The sequence below is a fragment of the Sturnira hondurensis genome, unplaced genomic scaffold (genome assembly GCF_014824575.4).
Source record: "Sturnira hondurensis isolate 20B ecotype Veracruz unplaced genomic scaffold, ASM1482457v3 Scaffold0003801, whole genome shotgun sequence".
Classification (NCBI taxonomy): domain Eukaryota; kingdom Metazoa; phylum Chordata; class Mammalia; order Chiroptera; family Phyllostomidae; genus Sturnira; species Sturnira hondurensis.
The window spans coordinates 9,496,035-9,514,283 of NW_028076432.1; the positions used below are offsets into that span (position 1 = coordinate 9,496,035).

General features: G+C 37.9%; 1 protein-coding gene across 3 annotated transcripts in view; it reads left to right on the forward strand.

Moving 5' to 3' along the window:
- The window catches only part of LOC118984760 (Putative N-acetylated-alpha-linked acidic dipeptidase), a 75,289-nt gene that overhangs the window by 27,507 nt on the left and 29,533 nt on the right, over positions 1-18,249 (forward strand). For all 3 annotated transcript variants that reach the window (XM_037042934.1, XM_037042933.1, XM_037042935.1), the window contains 7 exons: positions 1,814-1,907; positions 4,868-4,966; positions 5,268-5,353; positions 10,584-10,703; positions 12,693-12,775; positions 14,210-14,273; positions 16,084-16,151. In XM_037042934.1, the coding sequence (XP_036898829.1) occupies positions 1,814-1,907; positions 4,868-4,966; positions 5,268-5,353; positions 10,584-10,703; positions 12,693-12,775; positions 14,210-14,273; positions 16,084-16,151 (614 nt within the window). The remainder of the gene's footprint in view (positions 1-1,813; positions 1,908-4,867; positions 4,967-5,267; positions 5,354-10,583; positions 10,704-12,692; positions 12,776-14,209; positions 14,274-16,083; positions 16,152-18,249) is intronic.

The following is an 18,249-nucleotide window of genomic DNA, read 5'->3' on the forward strand; positions in this document are numbered from 1 at the left end:
TTGTTTCATCTGTTCATTCCTTATTTATTTATATTTATTATTACTCTAGAGAACTTTAAAACAAATTTTATCAAATGTATCATTATCATTTTACCAATAAAAAACAGCTTTTGCAATCATGTAAAGTTCTTAGTAGATAATTTAAAAATTTGGAGAAAAAATGGAAAAATTATTTTTTTAATCTAAAGAAATGACCACATGTATGTTTTTTTGAAGTTGATTTTACATGCACTAAATTTCACAGATATTAAGAGTTCAGTTCAGTTAATTTTTAAAGCTGTGTGTATGCCCTGACTGGTGTGACTCAGCTGGTTGGACATTGTACTGCAAAGTGAAAGGTTGCCAATTTGATTCAGGGTACAGGCCTGGGTTGCAGGTTTGGTCCCCAATAAGGGCATGTGTGCAGCTGATCAATGTTTCTGTCCCTTTCTCTCTCCCTCCCTTCCATGTCTCTAAAAATAAATAAATAAATACATAAAATCTTTAAAAGGATGTTATTAAAATACATATATTTATATTACTCAATATAAAATATAGTACATTTCCATGAGTTCAGAAAGTTCTCTTGGGCTCCTTTTTGGTCTGGTTTCACTCCACCTCTCAGAAGCAACCAATTTCTGATGTCTGTCACGATTGATTAGTTTGCCTAGTTTTGAACTTAACATGAAGTGCATCAGACAGTATGTATTCTTTTGTGCCTTATCTATTTCTACTCATTATAATGATTTGAGATTTAGCCATGTTATTGTGTGTATTAGCAATTTGTTCCTTTTAATTGTTGAGTAGAATTCTATTGTAGGACAGCACTACAGATGTTTATTTATTTTTTAAAAAGATTTTACTTGTTTTTGGAGAGAGGAGAAGGGAGAAAGAAGGGGAGAGAAACATCAACGTTTCTCACACCCCTACTGGGAACCTGGCCCACAACCCAGGCATGTGGTCTAACTGGGAATTGAACCAACGAACCTTTGGTTCGCAGGCCAGTGCTCAATCCACTGAGCCAGCCAGGACAAGATTTTTTTTTAAAGATTTTATTTATTTATCTTTACAGGGGAAGGGAAGGAGAGAGGGAGAGAAACATTAATGTATGGTTGCTTCTCATGTGTCCCCTGCTGGGTATTGGCCTGCAACCCAGGCGTGTGCCCTGACTGGGAATCGAACCTTGATCCTTTGGTTTGTAGGCCGGCACTCAATCCACTGAGCTACACCAGCCAGGGCATAAGATTTTAAAAATATTTTATTTATTTATTTTTAGAGAGAGGGTAAGGGAGGGAGAAAGAGAGGAAGAGAAACATCAAATTGATTGGTTGCCACTAGCACACCACTAACTAGGGATCTGGCCTGCAACCCAGGCAGGTGCCTGACTGGGAATGAAATCTGTGACCTTTAGTTTCACAGGTTGGCACTCAGTTCACTAAGGCACATCAGCCCTGGCTGTACTATAAATTTGTCATTGTCCTGTTAAGGAGAACCTGGACTATGTCCAGTATTTGGCTAACATAAATGGGGCTGTTATGAGCAATTCGTACATATCTTTTAGTAAACATACAATATGTTTTCATCCTTTGGGGGTATACATCGAGGAGTGGAATTGCTTATCATGCTGCACATTTCTGTTTGGCATTGCTTTTCACAAGAGTTATCCAAAGTGACTGTATAATTTTACACTCTCACTCCACGTGCTTGCTAACATTTGAAATTGTGTTTTTAACAATTCTAGTAAATACAATATGCAAATATGTTTAACATGACTTACAGAAAATATTTTGAAAAGGACCAAGTTTTTATTAGAAGAATGTTCAACTTTTTTCAGAATATGCTTATAGACGTGAACTCCCAGAGGCTGTTGGTCTTCCGAGTATTCCTGTTCATCCGATTGGATACCATGATGCACAGAAGTTCCTGGAGTAAGTTTTTGAGAAACAAAGCCATGGCGTGGTTGTCTTTATTGACAGTCTTCAACTTTTATGCTTTTGTCTTCATTACTGGATGTTGAAGTTCTCTGAGGTGGGTGAAGCATCAGATTTTATCACCGTCCTATAGAGCGGTGGTTCTGTTCTGGAATTTACATATGGGACATAGTGGGTGATAGCCATGAAAAGGAGCCTCTCAAAGCCCAAACGCAGGAAGAGTAATTGATTAATTGATCCAGTCACTGCTTTGAAATGCATCACCTGTTTGGGTCAAGGCCATGCTTCCCAGAGGTACTCCCAATCAGTGACAGACTGTGTCAGGAATACTAAACCAGGCCCATTATGGAAAGCACAGGACTCTTCCAGTGGGAAATTTTGTCTCAGGACTCTCTGATGTCCTTCTTCAACTTGATGCTACCACCCAGCAGTCTTTTCTTCTTTACCCCTTATCAGACCTGCCTAACAGTCTGATGGCTTTCTCAGCCTTCCCTGCATCTCTTGCTATTTTCCTCATGGATTTTTTTGCTAAGAAAACTCTTACTAATCTAATCCTCTCACTAGCTACTTATTGGAGATTCTAGAATAACACATCGAGGGCAGTTTCCATTAATTTTCATCTATATTCCTCTTCTCCCTATGCTTTCATTATTGAAACATCTCCAAATGTGTTATTGCTTAACTGGGCATTGGAACCTTTCCCCCTTCTTACCCTATTTTGTCTTATCTTCATGTCCCTTCATCTTCCTTATCCTTTAGGACAAGACAGAACACAGACTTCTTTAAAAGTAGAATTGCTTGGGACCACAGTGACTGGCCAGTTAATCTCTTTTCTTCTTTGAATTCAAGAGATTCTTGGTTATTTTATTATAGTGACTATAAAAAAAACACCCTTATATAACCTAGAGCCATGCCCTCATTTTTACAGGTGAGGAGGCTGACATCAGAGCATGGGAGGGATCGCTCCAACTGAAGGGCACATTAAGGAAGAGCACCCTGGTATTTTTATCTTTGGGGCTCTTAGATTTACCACAGGGGTTAAGATTCAGCGTAGGACACAGGCAGCATGGATTGTGCATTTCCCTAAATATGTTTATAAATAAAGTCTAAATGATCATGATATTTAAAAGACAAAAGTGATTTTAACATTACTTCTAATAATAGAAAACTATAAAATACACAATTCTTCAATAACTGATAAGTGGTCAAATACATTACTGGCTATGATAGTGCTTAAAGCCATGAAAGTACATGTTGTACAAGAATATTTAATGATATAGAAACCTACATATACTATACTATCCAGTGGGGAAAGAAAGACTTCAAAACATTGTATAGTGTAATTCCAATTATGTACAAGAAAATACACTTCTGCAGTTTAAAATTCAAAGGAATATACAGTCAAAAGTTTCCCTTTTACCCGTTTCTACCCCAAAGGCATTCAGCATTATCAGTGTACAATATATCATTGTAGAAATATTTTATGTATAATCAAGCATTGTGTATATTCTTCTTCACTTGCCTTCTATAACTTTTTTGCATACTTACTTATTTGCTGTTTTAACTACTGATTACACTTTTTGCCAAAGTAAAATGCCCAGTTATGTTAATTGATGTTTTGTATGTGAAATTTTATTGTAAATAAATAAATTTGATAGTATATTACTTTAAATTATATTTGTTAGCCAAACTCTCTAGTGAGAAAGGAAAAGGGAAAATAAGCTTTTATCTGATAGAGAATTTTAAAACAATATTATTTATAATTAGTTTTCATGAGAAGAAAACTAATTATAAATAATATTTGTATTGTTTGAGTATTAGGTTTTCAGTAGATTCTAGATCAAGTTGAGCTATTCACATTTTCTCAACTAGGGGAACAAGCACTTTTGTGCAGGCACAGAAAAAGGAGGAAACTGATGTTTTCCACTTCCAAGTTTGTCTTGAACCATATTCTTTTATTTTTTTAAAGATTATATTTACTTATCTTTAGAGGGGAAGGGAAGGAAAAAGGGAGAGAAATATCAATGTATGGTTGACTCTCGTTCGTTCCCTGCTGGGATCTGGCCTGCAACCCAGGCATGTGCCCTGACTGGGAGTCGAACTGCGATCCTTTGGTTCGCGCTCAATCCACTGAGCTACACCAGTCAGGGCTGAACTTTATTCTTTTATTCTCTGCTTTTTAGCAAAGGTATATTTGGTTTCTGTGCTCACATCAAGAAAAAGTCAGTCCATGTTCTTAATGCAGTACAGGTGGTTATGTTGAAGTATCTGCACAAATCCCACCGTTCCATAGACATCATCATATCTCTTTCTCGGTCCCCTGCTAAGAGTTAACCAGGCTGGTGGTATGTATTGGCTGGCCTGTCTGTATCTTTCTACCTTTATGAATTTAAAAAAAAAGTATGAAATGTTTAGGGACTGCCAATTGAAGTGAGATCTTTCCTTTGCTCCTCCTCTCTCCCTAACATATGTGTGTGACATATGTGACATAACGTCCTTTTGTAAAGGATGACCATATACATGTTTTGAATGTATTTATCCATGTGAGAAACAACAGAATGGGTGGAAAACCCCCAAAAGTTTGACATTAAACTGTCTCTTCAGAGCATACCTTGGCAAGCACTTTTCACATGATTTACCATTGGAAACTGGTAACAGGGTTTGAATTCTTCACAAAGATTTGAATCTCAGCTATACCACTTACTGGCTGCATGACTTTGCCGAGTTACCTAGTCTCTCTAAGCACCATGCTCCTCATCTGTGAAGTGGAGATGATTGCACTGGCGTCATAAGAGCTGTAGTAGGGTTTGAATGGCTTTTCATGTGCAAAGCACTTTGCACTATTGCTGACTCATAGAAGCTATTATGAACAGACACTCAAGAAAGCAGGTTCATTGTCATTTGCCCTTGTAACTTCATGGCTTCCTTCAGTTAATAACATTTTCCGTGTTCAACAGAAAAATGGGTGGAACAGCACCACCAGATAGCAGCTGGAAAGGAAGCCTCAAAGTGCCCTACAATATTGGACCTGGCTTTACTGGAAATTTTTCTACACAGTAAGAGACTTTTTATTTTAACTCTTTTTAGGGGAAGGAAACCTTTTTATTTTAATGTAAATTAAAAAGCAATTATAGAGGGTTGCTGAAAAAGTGAAAACTATTTAGTACCATCAGGGAACAAAATCACAGGCTGAAGAGGAGATTATACTTATATCATTATAATTGGACAGTTGGCAAAATGTAATCTTTGCCTGTGCACCTTTAGAAACCTTTGTAAACAATGATGTAAAATTTAAAAATTGTGGGCCATAATCTGTTAACCGGTACATTTTGAATATGTTCCTTACGTGTGCATTAGAAAAGTCAAGATGCACATCCATTCCAACAATGAGGTGACAAGGATTTACAATGTGATTGGAACTCTCAGAGGAGCGGTGGAACCAGGTAAGCTCATCACACACATCAAACTGCAGCTCTCTTGGGCCAGGGGCCGCTCTGAGCTCTGGGGCCATCAGGTGAGCAAAGCAAAGTGACTTTTTGATCTAATGGAACTTACATGAAGACAAAATACATAAACATGAGGTAAATTTGCATTGTGACATATGTCGTAAAGAAAGAAAAGTAAATGGTGGGGCTCAGTTGGTCAGATAACCAAGGTTGGTGACAGAGTATGCATGCTTTACTTAGAGGATTGAGGGAGGAAGGATAGGGAGAGGTGGATTTTAGGTATTTTCTTGAGTTTTATGGATTTGTTTACTACATAGTTTTGCATGGGCAAAATATCTTCATGATAACTATAAATATCTCTATAAAAGACAGCATTCAGAAAATTAAGGTAACTTTGAATTAATCATTTTTACATAGATTTTTATTGAAGTTGATGAAGTATATAAACACATGATTTCCATAGGATTTCATATGATCTGGAGATTAATACATCTTATAAAGAGTCCTACTTCATTATATCCCAGTTCCTTGGAAATTCTTTGGTTGTATATTTTTACCAAAACAGATCCAATTAAATTGTCTATCTTTCTCCCTGGCTGGTGTAGCTCAGTGGATTGAGCGCGGGCCTGCGAACCACACGATCGCGGTTTGATTCCCAGTTAGGGCACATCCCTGGGTTGCGGGCCAGTTCCCAGCAGGGGACTCATGAGAGGGCACCATACATTGATGTTTCTCCCCTTTTCTCCTTTCTTTCCTCTCGAAAGATAAATAAAATCTTTAAAAAAATTTGTCTATCTTTCTTACAAGCGAGCCAGCCCTTTCCTTTAGTGATCAAGAGTGTTGATATGATTCCAATGAAAATGGAAGACATTTTTAGTTTTCTTAGAAAATTCCATTTCCCCACAACCTCTCCAGCACTTGTTGTTTGTTTCTTTGTTTATGATAGCCATTCTGACTGGTGTTAAGTGTTATCTCATTGTGGTTTTAATTTGCATCTCTCTGATAGCTAGCAATATCGAGCATCTTTTCATGTGTCTCTGGATCCTCTGTATGCCCTCCTTGGAGAAATGTCTGTTCAAGTCCTCTGCCCATTTTTTAATCAGGTTGCTCGTCTTCTTTGAGTGGAGTAGAGTGAGTTCTTTGTATATTTTGGAGATTAAACCTTTGTCTGAGGTATCATTGGCAAATATGTGTTCCCAAGCTGTTGCTTCTCTTTTTATCTTGATACTGTTTTCCTTAGCCATGCAGAAGCTTTTAATTTTGATGAGATCCCATTTGTTTATTCTTTCCTTTATATCCCTTGCTCTAGGGGATGAATCAGTAAAAATATTGCTGCATGGAATATCTGAGATTTTCCTGCCAATGTTCTTCTCTAGGGCTTTAATGGTTTCACAGCTTATATTTAAGTCTTTTATCCACCTTGAATTTATTTTGGTGTATGGTGTAAGTTGTTGCTCAAGTTTCATTTTTTTTGCATGTAGCTGTCCAGTTCTCCCAACACCATTTGTTGAAAAGGCTGTCTTTACTCCATTTTATGTTATTGCCTCCTTTGTTGAATACTAATTGACTGTAGAGATTTGGGTTTATTTCTGGGCTCTCTGTTCTATTCCATTGGTCTATGTGCCTGTTTTTATGCCAGTACCAGGCTGTTTTGATTACAGTGGCCTTGAATGTGCCCTTTGACCCAGAAATTCCACTATTAGGAGTATATTCTAAGAACCCTGAAACACCAATCCAAAAGAACCTATGCACCCCGATGTTCATAGCAGCACAATTTACGATAGCCAAGAGTTGGAAGCAACCTAGATGCCCATCAGTCAATGACTGGATCAAAAAGCTATGGTACATTTACACAATGGAATTCTATGCTGCAGAAAGGAAGAAGGAACTCCTACCCTTTGCCACATCATGGATGGAACTGGAAAGCATTATGCTGAGCGAAATAAGCCAGGCGGTGAAAGACAAATACCATATGATATCACTGTTAACAGGAATCTAAACAACAAAACAAACAAGCAAGCAAAATATGACCAATGACACTCAAATATGGAACAGGCTGATAGGGTCCAGAGGGGAGAGGGGAGGGAATCATAGGGGAAAAGGGGATGGACTCACATGAACAAGTATAAAGGACACATGGACAGTAACTAAGGGTGGGGGGCAGAAATGGGAAGGGGGTGGGGAGCACGGGGCAGGGGCCGGGCAGGGTTGGGAATATAAGACAGAAAGCTGTACTTGAACAAGAATTAAATAAAAAATTATAAAAATAAAAAAAATTAAAAAAAGAAAATGGAAGACAGTATAACTGGCTATTTCTTGAATCTTCTGAGCACCGAGTTTGTGCCAGCTCTGTGCTCAGCACTGGGGATGCCAGGATCACAAAGGACACCGTCTGGGGATAAGGCACTCACAGTTGGGAGGGGAGCCACACGTCTAAGTGTGGTAAATGCTTTTTCAGATCTCAACAGATTGCCCTGAATGCTGGGTAGGGAAGCAATTCCCTCCCCCTATGGAAACTAGGAAAAGTTCATAAAGGGGCAAAATCCTTGACCTGTATCTTGAAAATAAATAGAAGGAATAGGAAGTGGAGAACTTCATATGTGGCCACTGTGTTCTCTTAATCTGATCATTCTGAAAACAATTTTAAGTAGGTAGGAGAGGAGTAATAAGAAATTATATAAAGATGTGACTAGGATAATTTTATACTGAATTATCATTTATGTTTATACTTATAATTTATAAGTTTATAATTTATACTTTATACTTATGTTTATACTTATACTTACTATAATACATCTGGCCAAGATGAAGGTTTAGACAGACATACTGTGCCTCCTCGCACAACCAAAATAAGGACAACAAAAATTTAGAAACAAAATAAGAACCAGAACTGACAGAAAATTGAACTGTATGGAAGTTGGATAGCCAAGGAACTGAAATAGACACATTCATCCAGACTGGTATGTGGGGCAGAGTAGGACGGCCAAGCGAAGAGGGGTCAAAGCACAGGAAGCAGTGATACTGGGTGCACAAGGCACCCTGGGCATGCAAGACGTCACCGGGCAGATCCTGGGCACCCAGGTGGTGGCTGGCAGACCCTGGGAGTGGGTAGCAATAGGCAAACCCAGTGAGATGGTGAATGAGAAGCAGGGCATCATTCACAAGGCAGCTGGCTGACCGGGCAGTGGTCCCACATTCGTGCACAAATAACTGGGGAGCAGGAGAGAACACACAACCCAGGGTTCTAGTGCCAGAAAATAAAGCTTCAAAACACCGATTGAAAACACTTGTGGGGGTTGAGGCACAGGGAGAGACTCCCAGCCTCACAGGAGAGTTGTTGGAGAGACCCACAGGGTCCTAGAATGCACACAAGCCCTCCCACCCGGGAACCAACACCAGAAGGGCCCAATTTGTTTGGGGGAAGTGGCAGAAGGGACTGAGGTCTGACAGAGAGCAGAGAAGGCGCCACTGTTCCCTCTCAGACCCCCACCCCCACATACAATGTCACAACCCAGCCACTGGGTTGCCCTGCCCTGGTGAACACCTGAGGCTCCGCCCCTTGTATGTAACAGGTGCAACAAGATGAAAAAATGGCCGAAAAGAAAGAACAGATCAAAGCTCCAGAAATAATACAATTAAGCAACCAAGAGATAGCCAACCTATTAGATTCACAGTTCAAAACACTGGTAATCGGGATGCTTACAGAATTGGTTGAATTTGGTCACAAATTAGATGAATAAATGAAGGCTACACTAAGTGAAATGAAGGGAAATGCACAGGGGACCAATAATGATGGGAAGGAAACTGGGACTCAAATCAATGGAGTGGACCAGAAGGAAGAATGAAACATTCAACAAGAACAGAATGAAGAAATGAGAATTTAAAAAATGAGGAGAGGCTTAGAAACCTCCAGGACATCTTTAAATGTTCCAACATCTGAATTATAGGGGTACCAGACGGGGAAGAGGAAGACCAACAAGCGGAAAACTTATTTGAACAAATAATAAAGGAGAACTTCCCCAGTCTGGCAAAGGAAATAGACTTCCAGGAAGTCCAGGAGGCTCAGAGAGTCCCAAGGAAGTTGGACCCAAAGAAGAACACACCAAGGCACACCATAATTACATTAGCCAAGATGAAAATGAAGGAGAGAGTCCTAGAAGCAGCAAGAGATAAGGGGACAGTCATCTACAAAGGAGTTCCCATCAGACTGTCAGCTTATTTCTCAAAAGAGACCTTACAGGCAAGAAGGGGCTGGAAAGAGGTATTCCAAGTCATGAAAGGCAAGGAACTACATCCAAGACTGCTCTATCCATCAAAGCTTTAATTTAGAATGGAAGGGCAGATAAAGTGCTTCCCAGATAAGGTCAAGTTAAATGAGTTCATCATCACCAAGCCCTTATTATATGAAATGTTAAAGGGACTTATCTAAGAAAAAGAAGATGAAAAACATGTATAGTAAAATGACAGCAAACTCGCAATTATTAACAACCACACCTAAAACGAAAGCAAACTAAGGAAACAACTAGAACATGAACAGAACTACAGAAATGGAGATGACATGGAGGGTTAGCAACAAGGGAGTGGGAGGAGGAGGGGAGAAGGGTACAGAGAATAAGTAGCATAGATGGTAGGCAGAAATAGACAGGGGGAAGACAAGAATAGTATGACGAATGTAAAAGCTAAAGAACTTAAGACACTTGGATATGAACTAAAGGTGGAGAATGTGGGTGGGAGAGGGTGTGCAGGGTGGAGGGAAATGAAGGGGCAAATGGGACAACTGTAATGGCATAATCAATAAAATATATTTAAAAAGAAAGAAATACAAATAAAAATAATTACTGTAATACTATTCATTTGGTTATCACTTTTTTATTGTCTTTGTACATCAAAATCAGAACAAAATACATAATGTAGTGACACAAGTCTTCAGGAACCTTATTATCTTCCTTTGAATCTTTTTTTAATTTTATTTTAGAGAGAAAGAGAGAGAAACATCAATATGTTGTTCCACTTCTTTATGCATTCATTGGATGATTCTTGTCTGTGCCCTGACGAGGGATCAGACCTATAACCTCGTCGTATCGGGACAGTACTCTTACCAACTGAGCTACCTGGCCAGGGCTTCCTCTGAGTTGCATGCTTTGTTTCTAGATGCTCTTGAGTCATTTGCAATGTGCTATGGTATTGACCTGGAACGACAAGTAATTTTTGCAATGTTGCTTTCTAGACAGGTATGTCATTCTTGGAGGTCACCGGGACTCATGGGTGTTTGGTGGCATTGACCCTCAGAGTGGAGCAGCTGTTGTTCATGAAATTGTGAGGAGTTTTGGAATTCTGAAAAAAGAAGGTAATTTAAACCAAAAGTAAAAAGACCTACTTCTCTGAGTTTCAGTTTAATTCTCTCAAGTGACTGTAAAAACGCCACCTCATTAGTTTGTGTGAAGGGTGACCCAAGAGGATACATGCAAACTATGTCACCTGAACAGCATAAAGTACTTAGGAGGAGCACAGAATAGCTTTCAATAAACTCTGGATATATTATGTTGGTTAGTTAATTATATTGCTTATTCATTTTTGCATTTATATAGTAATATTCACTTTATCAATATTTGGATATTAGACTATAATCTGAAGTAAAGGAATTACACTGTTAGTGGTCACTCTTCATAACTAAGAAGATGGAAATGGGTTTCCTCACTGAAGAGTATGCACTAGAATTAGGTCATAAACCAAAGCTTCCTGGTCTGAGAACTGTGAGCAGAAATTCCTCAGGCTCCTCAAGCCTCGTACGTGAGGTCGAGTGTACTAAGTAACTGGGGAGATCGGAGCTTATTGAGAAAAATACTGGTCTTCTTGCCTAATAGGGTACTGTAAAAATTCAGTACCTGCATTCTCAAACCCACAACTTTTGATTGCTCTCCAGAATTTAGGTTTATACTCTTAGCACCATTACTTTAGTCATTTTAGAATCTTCATATAAAAGCAAAAATAAAACTTAGTTCAAATAGTTGCTTTTTAAAATAATTACTATGCAATGAAAGCAGAAAGTCCACTCTGTTTACTGACCCTGCAAACAAAAAGTCTAGGGGCTGTGAATGTGGTTCATATTGTTTTTAGCAACAACAAAAATGGTAAAAAAGTATTTTAAGTTTGCATGGTATTTATTTTCTCAGAGAAATGATGCTTTCACATGTGCTATCTATTTTGAACTCATAACAACCAGAGAGAATTTAACATAGATATTTCTGTTCTCATTTTCCAAAAATAGCTGACCAAGGTTTACAGAATCAAGTAATTCACTCAAGGTTATGTAGCTGGTGTGTGGCAGAGGCAGAGAACCAGGGCTTAAACTCAAATTTCTGGCTACCAGTCCACAAAACTACAGCACCTTTCTTTAAGTAAAGTGTTTACATTGTTATTTTTTCCAGCTATGTTATATTTTTAGAAAGAAAAACTACAACAACCTGAATTTACATAATTTATGAATTCTGTAGTGTTTAATATTATTATAAACATTTTCATGAGTTTGTAAGAAGATTCCCTGTGGTGAGTACAAAACATCACTGGGACAGTCCCAGAGCCAAAGAATGCAAAGATGAGGAATAAAAATTAAAGGAAGTTTGAATAATACTGTCAGCAAACCTGACAAAAATTAACCATTGGTCTCAAAAGGTGTAGGGATCCACATTCTTAATAAGCACAGATGAAATAGTTACTGAAATAAAGGCAACTTAAATTTTTGGAGCACTTATTACATGCTATGTTTATGTATATTATTCCATTTAATCCTTCCATCCAGTAGTATCTTTACTTTGTTATTCCTAGTGTACAGATGAAGAAACAGAGGCTTAGTAAGTGTAAATAACTTTCCTTCGGTCACACTGCAAGTAAGTGAAAGAACCAGGGTTTGAAATAAGATATGTCTTTACCTTCAAGGCCAGTGTTCTTGACTCTGTGCCATATGACCTCCCTATTGAATTACGTAGTTTTCAGTAACCACAGACATTAACTGAGCTTCTGTTGACTCATTCTGGCAGAGACTTGAGTGAAATCATACAGCCAGCTGACACGGAACAATCATGTGATGCCAGAACAACCCGCAAGAGTCGTCAAGGATTTTCTCTGTTTTATCTGCTCTCAGACCACAGACCGCATCAAGCTCTCTCTTCTTCCACTCTAGGCAGCTGCAGGCCACAGATGGTTTCCGATGCGTAGCCAATCATGACAAACCTAAACAATCCATGATTTTGTTTGTTGTCCTTTCTGTTGGGCTTGGCAATGTCTTGGATATACTGTGCACTTTCCCAGCATTTACGCGCACATACATATATTTTAGGATGGCGGCCTAGAAGAACAATTTTGTTTGCAAGCTGGGATGCAGAAGAATTTGGGCTTCTTGGTTCTACTGAGTGGGCAGAGGTTAGTTGATCATTTGCTACAATAAATATTTTTATAATGAGAAATCAGTTCGGACTTAATTCTCAAACATGTAAAAATATTGAGTGAATCCAGTGAGAAAATATTCAAACTTTTTTTCAGAAAGTCTGAAGCAACATATCCTTGTTAAAAAAAATCAACAAAAAATACCTTTAGTGACAAAAAATACCTTTGTCACTAAAGAACAAGTTCTGTTTGAACATTTTAGGGACAGTTAATGACAATTGTCAAAATTACTTCATCTTCTGAGAGTGTGATAGGAAGTAATTATACTCACTAGAAGCCAAACAGCAAAATAAGATATGATGTTTCTGTTACCCTTTCCAAATTGATTCCTAAAGCCAACCACATTTAAATACACCCTGAACTTGTGGACTAAGTTATATTTTTCATAATTATCTTCCTTATATCATAATGACCTAGTCTAAATTAAATTATACTAACAGCGAGGCATAAAGCCGCACAACAGAATATTTACTAAGCCCCTTGGAAAGTAATATTACCTGCATGCATTGTTGGCTTTGTGTAATAGAGGCATTAGCTGTAAATATATTCAAAGTTAACACATATTCCATTAACTTTCTGTCATGTTGCAAAATATTTATTGGGCTATTATACTCCAGAAATTATGAGAAGCTCTGTCACTTTGGATTTTCTTTACGGGGAAGGCGAGGGGTTGCGATGGAAAGCAGTGCTTCTGTAGACAAAAATGGTTTATGTTGGCATCAGGAAGAGCCTAAATATGTTGAGGTTGTGATTTGTCCCTTTCAAACTGTTTTCATCACCTGGCGTGGCATAGTTTTCTTCTGTTTTCTTTCTTATAGTCATGATGCTTAGGAAACTGCCTGTCTGAGATTCAGAATACACTTGATGTCTCAAGAAACTTCGTTCCACACTTCCTTTTCTTTTAAAACTGCAATGATTAATGTTGACCAGTAGGTGGTAGCATCCTACTGGAGAACTTCATGTTTCGGGTTATGCAGACATTATTGAAATACACTTATAAATTTAACCGGTGTATTTGAAATAACTCATTCCCGTGAATCAGCCAAGATTCTGTACTTAAGTAACGAGATATCCATGAGAAGACTCCCACTGAAAGGATCCCTTAGGTCGTTCAAGTTCGTTAAGAAGTGGATAGATGATCGTGTGGTTAAGTAATCAACTTCCTTTCCTTTTAACAAATTAAAATGCAGACAGTTTTATTTTTTTACACTTTAGTCTTAAAAATGCTTTATTTTCCATCTTTACCAAATTTTCAAAAAATTCTCTTAAGTAGTTTTGAAATCTTATATTTCAAATTTGTGGCTAATTTGGGCCAGCTTAATTCACAAATCTGCACACAATGTAGTTGTGCATTTGCGGGGGGAAGGTTATTGGCTGTATGTTTATGCTTTTATTTCTTTCATATTATAGGAGAATTCCAGACTCCTTCAGGAGCGTGGTGTGGCTTACGTTAATGCTGATTCTTCTATAGAAGGTGAATACGGTTAGTCCCACAGGAAAAGATGTGGTCATGGTAGTAGGAGCAGTGTAGTTCCTAAATCAGGCACTAATAAGGAAGGCAAATTGATTGGCCTGTGGTTCAGAATCTGCTGCTGCTGTGTCAGGCCCGTGCCCCTGACTCACAGCAGCTGTGAGCCCCAGAATGCTAATTTGAGAAAGCTGCACTCTGTTTTGTTTCATCTGGCAGATTACCTTGTACACGGATCACCTTGTACACAGTAGGAATTCAGTAAATACCTGCTCAATGAATAAGTAAATTATGGAACTAAAGATTTCAATGATTTTAAAATGGAATAACAAAAAAGAACGATTTGTGTTGTTCCCCCAACACCAGACTAATGGATGTTTATTTAAATACTTTATTCATTTACAATGGACAATATTATATTGGTTTTGAGAGTACAACATAATGATTAGACATTTATATAACTTACTAAGTGATCCCCCCAATAAATCTAGTACTCACCTGACATCATACACAGTTATTACAATATTGCTGATTATTTTCCCATTGCCTTCTAAGTTGGTTTATGCAGTGCATTTCAGTTATTCTTTCCTCCTTATCTTAGGTTCCTGGCTAAGGGCCTGGCCTTATTCCTGTCACTGCCACTTTCTGGTTGTGTTGTGTGACCTTAGATTGTCACTTGCTTTCTGTGTCTTAGTTCCTCACCGTTACGTGGAGTTACTAAGAACAACTCAAAGGCTCTTGTAAGGGCAAAACTAGTTAGTATTTGCAAAACTCCTAGACCTGTGCCTTGCACAGAGTGAATGTTCGAAAATGTCAGCTTATGCGATTATTACCCTTAAAAACACATAAGTTGCGACATTTTGCCTCTGCACAGATAAATACTCCATAAATACTCCATAAATACCATAAATACTCCATTCTACTTCAAAAGTAGAATAAAGTTCTCTTTACTGCTAATTTTTTTAAGAATTGATTTTGAATGTGTTTTTTAATTTATTATTATTTTTTATTATTATCTCGTCTGTCCTTTTTAATATGTTTTTAAATCATTGTTTTTTGCTGATTATGTTACTCTCTGTTTTAAAATGCTGTCTCATCTCCCCATCACACTCAGGATCAGGCACGAAGGGCACAAACGTATGTAGAATTTAGCTCACAAAAACCAACAGTGTAGCTGTCTTAAGTGCTTTATATATAAAAGTTTATTTAGTATGTACGTGCAATAACCCTGTGAGATAAGAATTGTTCTCTCTCTCTCATATAGAAGAGGGAACTGAGATTCAGAGGGACTAAGTAACTTCGCAAGATCACCCAGACTGTAAAGGGGATAGCTGGGACTCAAAATCACACTGAACTGTTTCAACTTCATCCTTCTAACCACTACATTCTATTGCCTCTCACTACCATGTACAGGTTTTCGATACCATATTACAGCTACATGGTTCTGCATCTTGCCCTTCTCCCTCAGAGAAAGCCTCTCAGAAAACACATCAGACCAGATGTCTAAGTGAAGTGGGAGAATAAACCACGCAGCTGTGATGCAGAGACCTGTTCCAGGCTGAGGGGACTCTGTGTACACAGACCCCGAGGAGGAGTCTGTGTGGCAGAGTGAGAGGCAAAAGTTTGGAGGGGTGATCTCAGGTGCTTTCATCTACAGCACTGAGTTGCCATGGTGAGGACCAGGCGTTAGATAGTTTTGATTGGACTCAGGTTTTCAAAGGATCATACTGGCTAAAGAGTTGTGAGTGGTCTTTGAATGAGAGAGTCAAATAAAAAAATGAAACGAAAAATAATCTATGCTCTCTTTATCTTTCAGGAAACTACACTCTGAGAGTTGACTGCTCCCCACTGATGTACAGCTTGGTGTACAACCTAACAAAGGAGGTATAGATAATTACATACAATTTTAGAAGATCTGAGTTCTGCAAATGCTTTTATCTCGAGATACCATTATTATGCTAAGCATCTGTGTTGTTTTATAACTTGCCTTTTTTTCATATAGCAAATATCTACTCCATAGGACGTTACATCTAATAAAATGTTTACACACAGTATCCTATATGTCCTACACCACTCCAAGGCAACGTGACTATATCCCCACTTGGAAATGAGAAAACTGGAGCTTAAAATGCAGTAGCCACCAAAGTGACACAACATATCTAGAGGCCAAACCAGGATTTAGTCCTGTGGTTTAATTCCTTTGTTTTAAAGCTGGTTTATATTTCTTCATATAATGAATGATATCAAGTAACTCAGGATGTAGGAAGACTTAAAGTTTCTAACTGATTGAAAAAGGGTATAATAAAAAGATACACCAAGTGCTGGCTGCTAGGGGCAGAGGCTAGGTAAGGCCATATACCTACCCCCTTTCCTGACTTCCTGACCTGGGCTCCAACCCACTGAGCCCTACTGGGCGGGCTGACTGCTGAAGTCATCAATTCTGATAGCACCTCCTCCAAGGCACCGAACTTGGAGGAGAGGTGATACCCAGATTCCTAAAGGACTGACAGGCAACTCTTTCCTTTGGTTCTCCTGCCCCATAAACTAGGTATGTTCCTAAAGTTAGTTATAATGTACAAGTTTTTTTTTGGCATGGCAGATTTTTCCTGTTACTTCTAATTACTTGATTTTCATCAGAAAGAAAATAAAGGCTTGTCTATTTAATAGAATTACCAATTGAATTGTAATTAGCAAGAAAAACATATTTTCCTTCAAATAAGGATTTTAAGTAAGACTTAAAGATCACTAAGCTTTGGTTTCAAAAGCATGGAGTTTAATCTTATAACTTGTCCCATAGGAATAGAAACAATTAATTTGAAAAATATTTATTCCTGTTGTTGCTTCAGAGCTCTATCATTTGCCTGCAGTTTTACTGATTTCCATGAAATACGTAAAAATTTAAATATAGGAAAGAGGGTATTCCAGGGAGTTCTCACCATACTTGTAATGTAAGATAAATGCTAAGCAAACTGGGTGGTTATATTTGTTTACTGGGCAGGCAGCACCCTGGGACAGCTGCAAAAACACTGCTCTCTAGGTCAGATCTGAAATTATGTGATGCTTGATGTTTTTCAGTTTTGTTTTATTCCATTTTGTTTGTTTTGGAAGAGTGGATTGCAACATATCAATTTTTAGCAATAAACTTAGAATTTAGTCATATATTTTTACACTATTCCAAATTTGCATTCCTTAGAATGAATGGAATGATACTGTCCCTTCTACCAAAGTTTTGTGTAAATTTATAAGCTGGAGTAAAATTACTTTCTGTATTTATTTGTATCCTACAAGTGAAGAGATTAGCATGACTTCTTTCCCCCCACACTTATGGGAGTTTCTGTGTGTCCCCATGGGCCTTTGCACATGCCTCTGTCACCCCCCCGAGCACATCGAGTTCCACACTTTCACTTACAGTGTCCACCACGGAGAGTGCAAAATGTGTCTTACTGAACTTTGTATCCCTGGCATTCAAAAATTCTTAAAAAGCATAGGTACTCAATAGACTTTTTGAAATTTAATTTGTTAAAAAAAAAACAAAAAACAGAACATAGGACTCTTATGAATTGTAAAATAAAAACATTCTATACCATATATTGTTAAATCACCTATGAGTAACTGTGGAACAATAGCTAATTTGCTAAATTCTTTTGGCATAACAACTAATGCTCCGAGTCTAGAATTCAACAGTAGGTCATATTTTACTCTCTTAAGTTTCTCATCTATAGAACCAGAAAATGTATTTAAATGTCCAGTACTTAATACAATTAAAATAAATATTCAATTAACTAAAATGTTAATGAATTTGTTTGATTATGTATTATTTAATGACTTTAGCAATCTTACTGCCAAAGAAGAAATATTAAAGGAAATACCTTCCCTTAACTAGCTTCCTTCTCCCCCCCCTTTTTTTTTAGATTTTTTAAAATTTATCTTTAGAGGGGAAGGGAAGGAGAGAGGGAGAGAAATAGCAATGTATGGTTGCTTC